Source organism: Balaenoptera acutorostrata, chromosome 18 (assembly GCF_949987535.1).
Source record: "Balaenoptera acutorostrata chromosome 18, mBalAcu1.1, whole genome shotgun sequence".
Lineage (NCBI taxonomy): Eukaryota > Metazoa > Chordata > Mammalia > Artiodactyla > Balaenopteridae > Balaenoptera > Balaenoptera acutorostrata.
In genome coordinates, this window is record NC_080081.1 from 75,736,100 (window position 1) to 75,750,331 (window position 14,232).

The window sequence follows — 14,232 nt, forward strand, 5'->3', positions numbered from 1 at the left end:
GACGAGAAGGCTTTTTGAGTCAGGCAAGAATCCCCACTGAACACACATGTTTTGTAGTTCCAGGGCAGAGTGACTTCTACTGACATTATTGGGACTCATGAATTCAAGTGATGTGGGTAGAACCATAAGCTCCCAGTATAATGGACATCTACCAAGAAATCCAGCTCTAGGGAAACAGATTTAGTAATTTGGAGTCTCTACCACTTTCCATTTTGGTTAATCTCCTTATCTGCCTTTAGCCTGCCGTTTTATCATTTTTGGTTTGATATTTAGATCCCTCCTAAATTAAGCAATTCTGAAACCTGACCACCTACACTAATGGTTCAAAATCACCAGCATCCCCAAACTAACTTCCCCACATTCGTATGACAGCTTCATAGTGGGAACACAAATTTCTTTTTTTTTTTTTAATTGAGGTATAGTTGATTTACAATGTTGTGTTAGTTTCTGATGTACAGCAAAGTGATGCAGTTTTATATAAATATATATATATATATATTCTTTTTCAGATTCTTTTCCATTATAGTTTATTACAAAATATTGAATATAGTCCCCTGTGCTATACAGTAGGACTGTGTCGTTTATCTAGTTTATATATAGTAGACGAACATCTTTTTTTATCTGACTTTCACATCCTGTGGGTTTAAATAGATGTAATTCTTAAAACCCCTAGTAAATGATTTTTTAAAATGGGTTCAGAATCATTTAAAATTTTCTGGGAAGGAATCGTTCTTTATATGAACATGGCCTGATTTTCTGTGGGGATAGTGTATTAGTAGAGGGCTTGTAGGTTCCTCAGACAGGATGTGAGACACTGTAACAAGCTTTCTGCTACAGTATCCACCAGGAATTCTCATCCACTGCTCCTTGATGCTCTTCCCTTGCAGGTCGCTTCCCTTTCATCCAGGACAACATCTCATTCTATGCAACAATTGGCCTCTGTCTTCCCTTTATTGCTGTTTTAACCATGCTAATTTGTCACAAGTACAAAAAGGTAAAAGCAAAGGTAAAACGTCATCATTGTGTCCCATTTCTGAAGAACTCTCTATGGCTAATCGACTCATTATTTCATCTCTGAAGCAATTTCGGTACGAAAGCCAGCTACAGATGGTGCAGGTGACCGGCTCTCTGGATAATGAGTACTTCTACATTGATTTCAGAGAATACGAATATGATCTCAAATGGGAGTTTCCAAGAGAAAATTTAGAATTTGGTAAGAATCAGATGTTCCAAATGTTTCTGTCGAGTTTCCTTCTTGTTGGAAAATCTTCAACATGCACTCACTCACCATGTGTCTTGCAGGGAAGGTCCTGGGATCGGGTGCTTTTGGGAAAGTGATGAATGCAACCGCCTATGGAATCAGTAAGACAGGGGTCTCAATCCAGGTCGCAGTCAAAATGCTGAAAGGTACGGTTACATCGATCAATAGCCACAGAGACGCACAAAGAGGGGAGGTGCCGCCTCCCACCTCCTCTTTTCCATCATTGCTATGGTTACTGCTTGCCATCCTTCAAAGCTAAAAAGGGAGTGAGTTGGGGTGGGTGTCAACCAAGTCATGAATATAAAATACAAGTCGTGAACACAAAACTCCACCTCTTCTTCCTCTTCTCTCTTTGTTTACGTTTTTTCAGCCTCAATATTTGGGGATACCATTGCTACAGGCAGCTGTGTGTCTTACATTTCGACACAGACTCTGGGTAGAAGAGGGAATTGGCGCCTTCTGTATCACTTCCCACTCATTTCTCATCCGCTGCCACCTGGCCCTCCCTAACCTCCTCCCCTTAGTATCACTCACTTAGCAAGAGCGCCCCCAGCTGGCTTTGGCTAAGCGATCAGTGACGACCACCTCCACCATCACCATGAACCAAGCCTGTCTAATGGGCATTACTTGAATTTTTAGCATAAATTGGCACGATTGACTGTTCCCTCCATCTTTATTGTGCTTTCTTCCTTTGGTTTCCATGTCACCATATTCTTCTGGTTTCCTCCTACCCCTCTGACTGCTTCACAGTCCTTTGCTGGCCCCTCATCTTCTCACCCAGCTTCTCACTCAGCGGAGTTCCTGAAGGCTTGCTCCTGGGCCCCCTTCCCTTTTCACTCCGCATGCTCATAGGCTGTCTCAGCTTACCCGTGACCTCATCCCATGTACCAATGGTTCTCATGATTGCACCTCCCTTCTGAGCTTCAGGTTATGTCCAAGTGCTTGGACGTCTCCAGAGTCCCTTGAATTCAGCTTATTCAAATTGGACTCCTCCAACCCTGGCTCTCTGTCAGCCCTCCCTCTCTCACTGATTGGTTGCGGGTACCAATGACTGGCCATGTGCCACCCAGGCCGGCCAACCAGAAACCTAGGACTGACTCATCCTTGAAACCATCCTCATTCTAATTCCCTGTAGGCTGTTCCTGTCAGGCTTCCTGCCTGGTGCCTCTTGAGTTCGTCCTCTTTTCTCTTAACCTCTGTTACTACCACCCAGCCCAAGTCTATCCCTTCCGAATGGATGCACTAGCCTTCCAAGCAACTACCCTATATGCACTCTTACCTCCTTTTGGATTCTGAAGCCCAGGTGATGGTTATGAAATGCAAAGCAGAGCATATAATTTTCCTACTTAACCTTTCCAGTTGCTTTTAATTTCTCTTGAACAGTCCACACAGCCCAGCACGACATGGCTGCAGCTCGCCTCTCCCCTCTCACCCCAGCGCTGCAGCACAGCCGGCTCTCAGTTCCTCTGGAGCACAGGGCTCCCTCCCACCTCAGGGCCTTTGCACAGGTCGTCCTTCTGCTTCTGCTTCCCCTTTCACATCTTTATCGCCTGCTCCTCCTGTAGATCTCAGCTCAAATACCACTTGCTCAGGGAAGCCTTCTCTCACGCCACAGATGAGCTCAAGTTCCTTGCTAGATCCTATATCCCAGCTCTCTGTGGGTTTTTTTCCCCCATAAAGTTGATCACAACTATAATTACATATTTGTTTAATTATTTAACTAATGTCTTAGCTGCCTCAGTAGTCTGTAAGCCTCATGAGGGTGGGTCTGTATGTTTTGCTATGCTGCCCTCTTTCTTGATCTTGGCCCATCCTGTTTTCAGGATGGCGTGTTCTTCCTCACCCTTCCCACTGTGAATTCACCTGGTTAACTCCTAGTTTCCCTCAGGTCTCAGCATAGACATTTGGTGTCCCCTTCCCCACCCTCCCTAAGGCTGGGTTAGGTGTCCCTCTTCTGTGGAACAACACCCCTACTTTCATTTGCCATGTGGCATTTATTTTTTATTTGTATTTATTTTTTATTGAAGTATAGTTGATTTACAATGTTGTATTAGTTTCTGCTGTACTGCAAAGTGATCCAATTATACATATGTATACATTCTTTTTTATATTCTTTTCCATTATGGTTTATCACAGGATATTGATTATAGTTCCCTGTGCTATATAGTAGGACCTTGTTGTGTTTCCATTCTATATATAATAGTTTGCATCTGCTAATCCCAAACTCCCAATCCATCCTTCCCCCACCCCCCTCCCTCCTGGCAACTATAAGTCTGTTCTTTATGTCTGTGAGTCTGTTTCTGTTTCATAGATAGGTTTATTTGTGCCATGTGGCATTTATGACACTATATTGTAATTGTTCATTTACCTGTCTCCCCTTTCAAGGAGGCTCTAAGCTCCAGGAAGATAGGGGCTGTGTCTTTCTATCATTTATTCCCCCAAGGCCTGGCACATTGCCTCCTACACAGTAGGCATTCAATAAATAATTGTTGAATGAATGAATGAATGAAAGTCAGGTAGTGGTATATGAAAGTGCTTTGAAAGAGTTAAGCACACTGTAAAAATATATTCTTTTGGTCATGAGGAACAAGACATGGACAACTGAAAGCCACGAATCCCTATAAAACATGAGACAGTGGAAAACCTGAGGTACAGTGGGTCCCAGTGCACACAGTGAAGGATGTCACTCCCAGGCTAAGAAGTTGGAAATCAGGATGCCCCTGAGAGCTCACACAAGTCAAAACAGATGACATCAAAGCTCTGGGAAAGCCACATAAAGGCTACATGTCTTCCAGGACAAAATAATGACACCTGGAAATAGCTAATCAAATCTGCATTGAATGTAAAGAAAAGTTACTCTATCAGTAAGAAAGAATATGTTAACAGAGGGGGGGTGCCTGGAGACGGAGGCCCAGAGACCCTGCCCTTGCCTCTAGGGCTCCAGCACCCTCCCGGGCAGGGGTGTCCTGACCACCTGGGCACATTGGCCTCAATGACAGGAGACCTTTGAGTTCACCAATAAGTACCTCCATGCTATACTTCTAAGCAAGATGTTGAATACAATTTGCCAAGCTCTCTAGACTTACTCCAGGGAGAGTAAGTGGATACATTCTAGCCTACCCAGCAGTTCTGTTCCTCATGATCAGTTAGGGAGTCTCTTGAGAACTTGGTCAGTGGGAATTGGTCTTCTTTGACCTTCTCACCATTGGATCCACTGACAAATTTAAGATTCTAGACCTGAGGGTCACAGGCTGGAACCAACCACCCTCGCTGACATTCCCATCTTGTCACTCTATGACTTCAACAAATAAAAGTGTCAAAAAAAAAAAAAAAAGAAAAGTATGTTTCTCCCTTCAGCATATTTATTAACTTCAACTGTGGAGGAAAATCATGTATTATTATTATTTTGTTTTATTTTATTTTTTAAGGGTCAATTATAAAGATTTTTATTTTGTAGGTAGAGGAAAGTCCAGTAGAAAGGCACATTATTTGGTTTAACTTTCATGCTACAATCTTTGAAATTCCGCCTTAAAACATAGGGTATTATTATTCAGAATGTATGTATTATTGCATGTATTTTTAAACTTTTATGCAAATCTACTCTGAACTGAGGACAATTTTAATTTATTGAATAACCTAAAATACCTAATCTACTTCCGTTTTACATTTGTAATGAATGCCCTGCCATTGACAGAGAAAGCAGACAGCTCGGAAAGAGAGGCGCTCATGTCTGAACTCAAAATGATGACCCACCTAGGCAGCCATGAGAATATTGTGAATCTGCTGGGGGCGTGCACCCTGTCAGGTAACCAGTTCCCACTAAGAACACCTAATCGAAAACGTTTTAGCCTGAAGACAAAAAGGGCGTTTGTTCTCGTGTTTCTCTCCCTCTCTCAGTCACAGGGTGGGCCCCCAAACCCAAGTGGGATTGGACACACCTCACTCTAGAGTCAGATGGGTCAGCGTAGACCACGCCTGTCTTCGTCGGGATGAGCCACATATTCTAACCTACTTAAAGGGACTTCCCTGGTGGTTCAGCGGTTAGGATTCTGGGCTTTCACTGCCTTGGCCCAGGTTCAATCCCTGGTCGGAGAACTAAGATCCTGCAAGCCACGTGGCACAGCCAAAAAAAAAAACAAAAAACAACCACAATAATAATAACAACGCTGCAAGTACATTTTGTGGTCTCTCTCTACCTGCTCAGAGGGTGCTTCTCCCTGGCTGTGGAGCTGGCCCAGATGTAGTGCTGAGCTGCACAGCTTGGCCATGGCCCTAACTGAGCTGCTTCAAGTAAGGCGTAGCCAAGGAGGGGTTTCAAACTCTATTCTCCCAGAATCCAACGGAGCACGTGCTCTGATTCTCTCGCTTCTGCCTAGAAGTACCCGAACCCTGTGCCCAACGGTCATTCCTTCTGGGACAGCCAGCCGGGCACTGGGACAGAGAAATAAAGAGAAAATGGATGTAAGAGGTGCCTAGGGATGTATTTCTCCCTCCTCGGGTAAACCGCAAATCAGCTTATATTTACCAAGTGCTCACAACGCAGTCAACATTTTATTCCCAGTTGCAAACTGGAGAATTTAGGTGGCCAGTGGTTCTTGGTGAGGCCACATGGGCCAAAGTGGAAGGCAACAAGAGACAGCTTTCCAAGGAGTTTGAGCAAAAAACTGAAATTGAATTTAAAGTCCAAGAAGAGATAGGTTCAGAGAGAGTTGTACTCTCCCCAAGTCAGGGGAGAAGGGGGTTCTCATAGAGTATGGTCTCTGCTACACAGATGTCTGAAAAAAATTATTTGGTGTCTGTATACCTAAGATTAAAACTGTCACTATTTCAGGACCAATTTACTTGATTTTTGAATATTGTTGCTATGGCGACCTTCTCAACTATCTAAGAAGTAAAAGAGAAAAATTTCATAGGACGTGGACGGAGATTTTCAAGGAACATAATTTCAGTTTTTATCCCACTTTCCAATCACCCCCTAATTCCAGGTAAGAGACTGGGTCACAGTTTCATAATAATACATTACAGAACAGACAAAGTATGATGGGTAAACACACCCCACTGGCCAGTTTCTAAAGGCCGTCATCCAGCATTTTGTGTGGTCTGTGGGTTCTAAGACCTAGAAAGGTCTCTTATCTTTGTTATAGCTTCCCTGTTGATTTGAACAATGAGGCTTTCCCTTTCCTACAGTACAGGTACTGCAGCTGAACCAATTCTGTCCACCGGCGCCTAATCACATCCTAGACATATATTCAGTTTTAGAAAAGGTGCATTATTCAATATGTCAGGCCTCCTGGCTGACACATGGGTATTGGTAGAAAGAATGAACCCCTTTCCCAAAGCCCTTGATATATTCATAGAAAGTAGTGCAGGTCCTGGGAGTATTGCCCAAAAGAGCTCTAAACTCATAAATTGGATTTTTAAAAATTAGGATGGATTGATTGACATAATGATGGGGACAAAATCAAGTAGTGATAACATTTGTCTCTATGCTCTGCCTTGTATATTCTGCCATCTGTGGGATCCTGAGCAATTCTCAGTCCCAAGAGGGCTGTAGGTTTGGCGGGACGCTCGTCCTCATCCTTAGAAATTTCCTGCTAATAACCCGAACGTCATAGCTCGATAACACCCTTCTCTAAATGAATTCACAGGCACGCTGATAGAATGATTCCTCAATCCACGTGCAACCCTAGTTTCCTCCTACATGAAAGCTCTCCCTTTTTCTAAATGCGGATTTGTCAGAGACTGTTAGCTTTACTGGGGGACTTTTGGAGGATCCGTTTGAGATTCCTTGTTTTCTTAGCATGTAAGTTTCAGCTCACACCTCAGGCCTTCTAATGCTGAGACAGAGACCAGCATCTTAACACCAGGGACCCCATGGAAACCCCATGCATGTCTTCATGCAGCTGCCCTTAATCATTTCACACCAAACTTCCCTTTTACACTCGTTTCTCAGTTCATATTCCCAAACTGAGAGGATTCCGTAATGTCATCCGAATTCTAGAACAGAGAATCCGTGTGTGACCGGGACTCCATGGTGAGTGACAACAATGATGGTCACTCAGTGCCTTTGATTCATTCCAGTCACTGGGTAGTAAACACACTGAAGCAATTACTTTTGGAATATTTGTGGTCTGAAAGCATTAAGCTATTTTCTAAAGATGTGGACATTGTAATTGGGGTAAACTATTATGCTGGAATAAACTGAATCATTGTCTGTATAAAATGTATACAAAATTCCTCAGTGAAGGGTTCTGTATTACACACAGTAAAAGAGATTTTCCTTATTACTGTTTATTAATTTCACAGGAAAAGGGAATGAGCTTTACAAAGGCCAACTTGGAAAAAAAAAAAAGGATGATGAAACACTAAAAGGTCTCTATAGAAGATCTATATTACATGGACCTTTATAGGGAAAGTCACACCCTTTATTAGCTTCGTGATTTCAGCAAATCATATTTATCTCACCCAGCCTAGTTTTTCTTTTATAAAATGTGACTTTGACACCCAGCTTGTAGGGTTGTGGGAAGGATTGAGTGAGGTCCTCTTTGAACCGTAAGATTCCATACAGATAACAGGGATCACTCTTATCCTTGTTCGACAGACAGGCTCAATTACACAGATGTGTTTAAGGTCCACACACACAAAAAGGACAAGTTGATGCCATGCTTTTAATTTAAAAGCCCATTTATAATTGGAATTCATTTATTTGATGAATTGTATTTTTTCTAATAAAATGTCTACTCAGAAGAAGAACATAAACAATGAAATAACTTTTCTTTAATAGTATGCCTGGTTCAAGAGAAGTCCAAATACACCCGGACTCAGATCCTGTCTCAGGGTTCAATGGGAATTCATTTCAATCAGAAGGTAATATTTTATTCTAAATAGTACCACTTCCAAATAGAAATGGATACAAGAGTTCTGTGTTAGCTATTTTTAAAAAGTGTGTAAACGCAAAAGCATGTTTATCTTTGCTAATGTCATCTATAGGCTTTATTAATGCATATTTGCTTTATAGCATTTTAAAAAAATAAATTTATTTATGGCTGCATTGGGTCTTCGTTGCTGCACGCGGGCTTTCTCTAGTTGTGGAGAGCGCGGGCTTCTCACTGTGGTGGCTTCTCTTGTTGTGGAGCACGGGCTCTAGGCACGTGGGCTTCAGTAGTTGTGGCTTGCGGGCTCAGTAGTTGTGGCTCGCGGGCTCTAGAGCGCAGGCTCAGTAGTTGTGGCGCACGGGCTTAGTTGCTCCGTGGCATGTGGGATCTTCCCAGACCAGGGATCGAACGGTGTCCCCTGCATTGGCAGGCAGATTCTTAACCACTGCACCACCAGGGAAGTCCCAATGCATATTTACTTTAGAGGTAGTGAAAAGCCACCAGTTTAGTAGTGTGAATTTTATGTCAATGTTTCTACTAACAAACACTGAGAGCTATTTTATTTGATCACGTTATTCTTTTTAAAAGTCGTAAATTGGGACTTTCCTGGCAGTTCAGTGGTTAAGAGTCTGCGCTTCCACTGCAGGGGGCATGGGTTCGATTCCTGGTTGGGGAACTAAGATCCCACAAGCCACACAGTGCGGGGGTAAAAAAAAAAAAGGATTAATTAGAAGAACATTAAGGACTTCCCTGGTGGCGCAGGGTTAAGAATCCGCCTACCAATGCAGGGGACACCGGTTCGATCCCTGGTCCGGGAAGATCCCACATGCCGCGGAGCAACTAAACCCGTGCGCCACAACTACTGAGCCTGCGCTCTAGAGCCCGGGCTCCGCAACAAGAGAAGCCACGATAGTGAGAGGCCCACGCACCGCAACGAAGAGTAGCCCCCGCTCGCCGCAACTAGAGAAAGCCCGCGCGCAGCAACAAAGACCCAACGCAGCCAAAAATAAATAAATTTATTATTAAAAAAAAAAAAACTTTAGTGGTGTCACATACACAATGAGAAGTTTCATTCCCCTTTAAAAAAAAAAAAAAGAACATTAAGTGCACAAACAGTTCATAAAATGTAGTAGATAATTGGTAATTCTTTTTCCAGTGTGACAAAACTACCTAGTGCAAAAGAAACCCCTGACTCATCCCCAGAGAGCTGGAGAATTCACTCCTCTAACCAAAGAGAATCTTTAGGCGATCCTTCCTGGGCTGCACAGTTCTCTGCATAAATAGGTTAGCCCTGGTACCACCAGGAAGATGATGTAATAGCTCCATTGGTACATGAGGTGCTCACAGAGATTTATAAGACAACTTCTTTTCTTTTTTCTAATTGAAGTGTAGCCGACGTACAATATTATATGTTACAGGTGTACTATATGGTGATTCACAATTTTAAAGGTTCTACTCCATTTATAGTCATTATAGAATATCAGCTATATTCCCTGTGTTGTGCAATATATCCTTGTAGCTTATTTTCTACATAATAGTTTGTACCTCTAAATCCCCTCCCCCTATCTTGCCCCTCCCCCTTCCATAAGGCAACTTCTTTGCATTTTGGCAAAAATGAGGACCAGTTGTATTTTACAGATGAAATTGAATACGAAAACCAAAAAAGGCTGGAGGAAGAAGAGGACTTGAATGTACTTACCTTTGAAGATCTTCTTTGCTTTGCATATCAAGTGGCCAAAGGAATGGAATTTCTGGAATTTAAGTCGGTAAGCTCCTTTTAAAAAGGAAACTCACAATACCAACAACAAAAAGATAATTTTGAAGAAGAGATGTGGGGTTTTCTTTTTTTCTTGTTTATTTTAACTTACAGCTCTTAAAGTCTGTCTTTCCCTCCCGTTCACAGTTGGAGTCACCTAGGATGTTACACGGGCTCTTGGCTAATTATAGTATAAAGGTCAGGGATCCCTTATTAAATGATGGTTATCACAGCCCTCCCAGACGGTCCGAAGTCCCTGAAGCTTCCAGATAGAAAGTCCTCAGGAATCCCTCCTCAAAACCAGGTGTAGGCCTGTCGGACAGTCACTTCAGGTCGTTTAGACTGTGTCCTACATTTGACCCAGGGGGTGAGCAGAGGCTCAGATCCCGGGTGGTCTTCAGGCCAAGCCAGCTGCCCAAGGCACCGGTGTCTCTTTCGAGAGTTTGCTGTGGGCTGGCAGCGGCCTTGGGGGTCTGCTAATCCCAGATCCACTGGGGCTGTGATGTGAAGACCTCAGAGACCCCTCACACCGTGGACTCTACCCCAGTTTCGCATTCTTTCTAGAATATTCTTTCAGTCTTGCTTTTCTCTGACATTTCAGACGTCTGCTGCCTGTGAACCGATTTCAGCCATTCGTCTGGCTACTTTCTGTCCTCGTTTTCTTCCCTTCCACTACTTCTCTTTGTTTCCCCAACTTTTTCCTCTCCTCTTCCCTTTGGTCTCCTAGTCTCTTCCTCCCTCTCCTCCACTGCCCTCTCTTGGCCTCCTCTCTCCTCTTTCTCCCTGAATTTGGAAAGAATAATTTCAGCTGTATTTTTTTTCTCTTTAAAAATGTACAGTCTCCAATATAATGTATTACATCAGTTATATCCCAGTTTTAAGAAAAAGATTAATGTGAAATAAATCAATAGCTTTGAAGAACAGGAAAAAAATTCCATTCAGGAGAGCAACCAAACTATGAAACAGGTTAAGATAAACAAGAAACACGTAAGATATGTTTCTTTCATGAAGAAACCTGTGAAAGTTGATTAAAGGGCAAAAAGGAAGACCTGAAGAAATGAGTTCTGTTTTGTTCATATGGGAGAGATTGACTGTTTAAAAAGAAAAGTCAGTTCTCTCCAGATTAATCTGTATATTTCTCACAACCCCAATTAGAATCCCAAGGTTATTTTTACTCATAGATATTGAAAGTACATGTTGCTGTCTTTTCTTTTTTCTCTCTCCCTTTCTTTCTTCCTTCCTTCCTTCCTCCCTCCCTCCCTCTCTTCTTTCTTCCTTTCTTTCTCTTTCTTTTCTTTCTTTCTTCCTTTCTTTTCTTTCTTTCTTTCTTTCTTTCTTTCTTTCTTTCTTTCTTTCTTTCTTTCTTTCTTTCTTTCTTTCTTTCTTTCTTTCTTTCTTTCTTTCTTTCCCTTCCTTCCTCCTTCCCTCCGTCCCTCCCTCCCTTCCTTCCTCCCTCCCTCCCTCCCTCCCTTCCTTCCTTCCTTCCTTCCGTTTAACTGACAGGTCCTGCCTCAGGTTTACTTGTACCAATAGCACAGGAGGACACCAGCCCCGTGCAGACAGCAACCCAGGGGTCACACCAGCCCTTCTCTTTCCACATTGGCAGATAAAGGCCTCTACTCTGGAGCCTTTATGGGGGCCTAGGTATCTTTGGGAGCCGGAGCCGGAGCCGGAGCTGGACCCGCAGCTGCAGCTGCAGCCTTGGCCTTGGTTTGAGCCTTGGCCTGGGACTTTGGCCGGCAGAACCTGAGACCCTTGGTGATGTGGGAACATTTCTTGAGCTTGGGGTGGGCAATATAGGCAAGCTGACTGAGCTTGTGGCTGCTCCCTTTGGGACCTTGGGTTTGGCCTCCGTGGGCTTTACGAGAGCCTTGACAGCTTCAGCAGTGCACTCGTGGCCCTGGCGTAGTTGGCCTGCATCTTCTTCAGGCCCTTCTTGTTGTGCTTCTTGGCAAAGCGCGTGTTCCTCGGGAACTCAGGGTCCACCCCCTTAAGAGATAGTTGTGATCGGGGTTTCTTGATGCCATTTCCGTGCCATTTTGGGGAGTGACTGTGCCTGCTGTGGTTCTTGGACTTGGCCACGTCTGCACCGGGGCCCACAGATCCCGAAGCACCTGGGACCGAAGAGAAAGAGCTGCTGTCTTTACTTTTCTTTTCCACAGTTGGGCGTCCTCGTCCTTGCTCAACAGTGAAAAGAATCACTGTCTCAGAATCCTTCCCCACCCCAGTCCCCGGGCCCTTTCCTCTCCTCGCGTTCCCTGCCGGCAGTTGGAGTATGTCTCCTCTCTCACCTCTGCGTCTACAGTGGCACTGTCACCAGTTTCTTTACAGATGTTGAAGGCATCTGCCTAGACCGTCCAGCCCTGTTGCTGCCTGTTGTTAAGTAAATTCTCAAACTACTCACGATTGGAGGTCAAGGGGCACTGCCTTTTCTCCCCCTGGGCTTGTGATAAGAATGTTTTGAAGTATATCTGGTTTCTTGGAACTCTCTCCCGTTTTCCCTTTAGGCCGTCCCCCGTTCTCTAATTGCGTTAAGCGGGGGCTATTCTTTGCTGCGGTGCGCAGGCTTCTCATTGCGGTGGCTTCTCATTGTGGAGCATGGGCTCTAGGCACGCGGGCTTCAGTAGTTGTGGCCCACGGGCTCAGTAGTTGTGGCTCGCAGGCTCTAGAGCGCAGGCTCAGTAGTTGTGGCACACGGGCTTAGTTGCTCCGCGGCATGTGGGATCTTACCGGACCAGGGCTCGAACCCGTGTCCCCTGCATTGGCAGGCGGATTCTTAACCACTGCGCCACCAGGGAATTCCCTGTTCCTTTTAAAATTTTCCTCCGTGGAGTTAATTTTCTTGCCAAACCACTCGAGTTAAAGTCACGTCACCTCTCAATTCAGGAAGTGTTTCTAATTCCACTTTAGTCAACCTTCCCAAACTTCTAGTATTTTCCCTTTTTTTAAAATATTTATTTATTTATTTTTGGCTGTGTTGGGTCTTCGTTTCTGTGCGAGGGCTTTCTCTAGTTGCGGCGAGCAGGGGCCACTCTTCATCGCGGTGCGCAGGCCTCTCACTATCGCGGCCTCTCTTGTTGCGGAGCACAGGCTCCAGACGCGCAGCCTCAGTAGTTGTGGCTCACGGGCCCAGTTGTTCCGCGGCATGTGGGATCCTCCCAGACCAGGGCTCGAACCCGTGTCCCCTGCATTGGCAGGCGGATTCCCAACCACTGTGCCACCAGGGAAGCCCCCCTTTTTTTTTTTTTTTTTATATTACGCCATTTTATTGCCAAAGGTATTTTCCCATCAGAAAAGACATTGTCTCCACCCCACAGAGAAGAGTGCTCTGAAAACCCCTTGAGAGGCCCTACTGCTGTGTCTCTTATTTATAGCAAGATATGCACCTTGCTAGGGTTGACCTGCTTTCTCAGAACCCGGCCCCTTTGGCCACTGGGAATGTTCCCTAAGCAGCACCAACGGCTGAAGAATTGTTCACGCACTTAGTTACACATCGTGATGATTGCTCAGGGCCCAGTAAAGATAAGACACCTGGAGGAACTACAGTTCCGTCATCTGTAACTCCTACTGAACTTGAAACGAGAAGAAAGATTGTACTCTGTGATAATATACATCATGGTAAATAACACTCCCAGTTTGTTCCTTCTAGTGTGTTCACAGAGACCTGGCAGCCAGGAATGTCCTTGTGACCCACGGGAAAATGGTGAAGATCGGTGATTTTGGACTGGCTCGGGACATTATGAGTGATTCCAACTACGTGATCAGAGGCAATGTGAGGCCGCTGCTTCTCATGTAGTTTTATCCTGTTATTTTGTGGTTTTGTCATCACTAATCTAAACATCTGCACTCACTGTAGTGCATTTGTGATTTACGTTAACCTCAGAAAACTTCCTCCCAGCAGTTTGCTTTCCTTTGCTTCCAAGGTTTTTCTGCAGCTTCACGGAAATATTCCATCTGTAATAAAAGTTGAGCAAAATAGCATCACACCTATCAATCAGGGGCCTTTGAGTGCAATCCACACTTTTTTAAAAAATCTCATTACTTAAAACTTATTTCAGTTCCTTAAGCTATAAAGTGACTATTGAGTTATGCTTTCAATTATGGGAATAGGTAATCGTTACAAGACAGCATTCTAAAAATACAACATGTAAATTAAATATTAAATATACATTTTAAAAAGGCACAGTATTTAAGTCAAATGTTAGTTAATGAATATTTGCCATCCTCTTACTGTTACACAGGGAGACCTAAAACATCACTGAATCTACTTGTTAAAAAAACCTAAGGATACACGTGTCACTTATAAGAGAACTACTAAAAATACTAGATGATAAAATTGT

At 43.9% G+C, this 14,232-nt stretch overlaps 1 protein-coding gene and 1 pseudogene across 3 annotated transcripts in view; one reads left to right on the forward strand and one right to left on the reverse strand.

The window, feature by feature from the left end:
• Nucleotides 1–14,232, forward strand: part of FLT3 (fms related receptor tyrosine kinase 3) — a 75,669-nt gene that overhangs the window by 52,980 nt on the left and 8,457 nt on the right. For all 3 annotated transcript variants that reach the window (XM_057532973.1, XM_057532974.1, XM_057532975.1), the window contains 8 exons: nucleotides 888–994; nucleotides 1,081–1,213; nucleotides 1,303–1,407; nucleotides 4,956–5,066; nucleotides 6,093–6,246; nucleotides 8,046–8,128; nucleotides 9,775–9,902; nucleotides 13,542–13,664. In XM_057532973.1, the coding sequence (XP_057388956.1) occupies nucleotides 888–994; nucleotides 1,081–1,213; nucleotides 1,303–1,407; nucleotides 4,956–5,066; nucleotides 6,093–6,246; nucleotides 8,046–8,128; nucleotides 9,775–9,902; nucleotides 13,542–13,664 (944 nt within the window). The remainder of the gene's footprint in view (nucleotides 1–887; nucleotides 995–1,080; nucleotides 1,214–1,302; nucleotides 1,408–4,955; nucleotides 5,067–6,092; nucleotides 6,247–8,045; nucleotides 8,129–9,774; nucleotides 9,903–13,541; nucleotides 13,665–14,232) is intronic.
• LOC114236879 (60S ribosomal protein L29-like) lies at nucleotides 11,509–13,386 on the reverse strand (annotated as a pseudogene).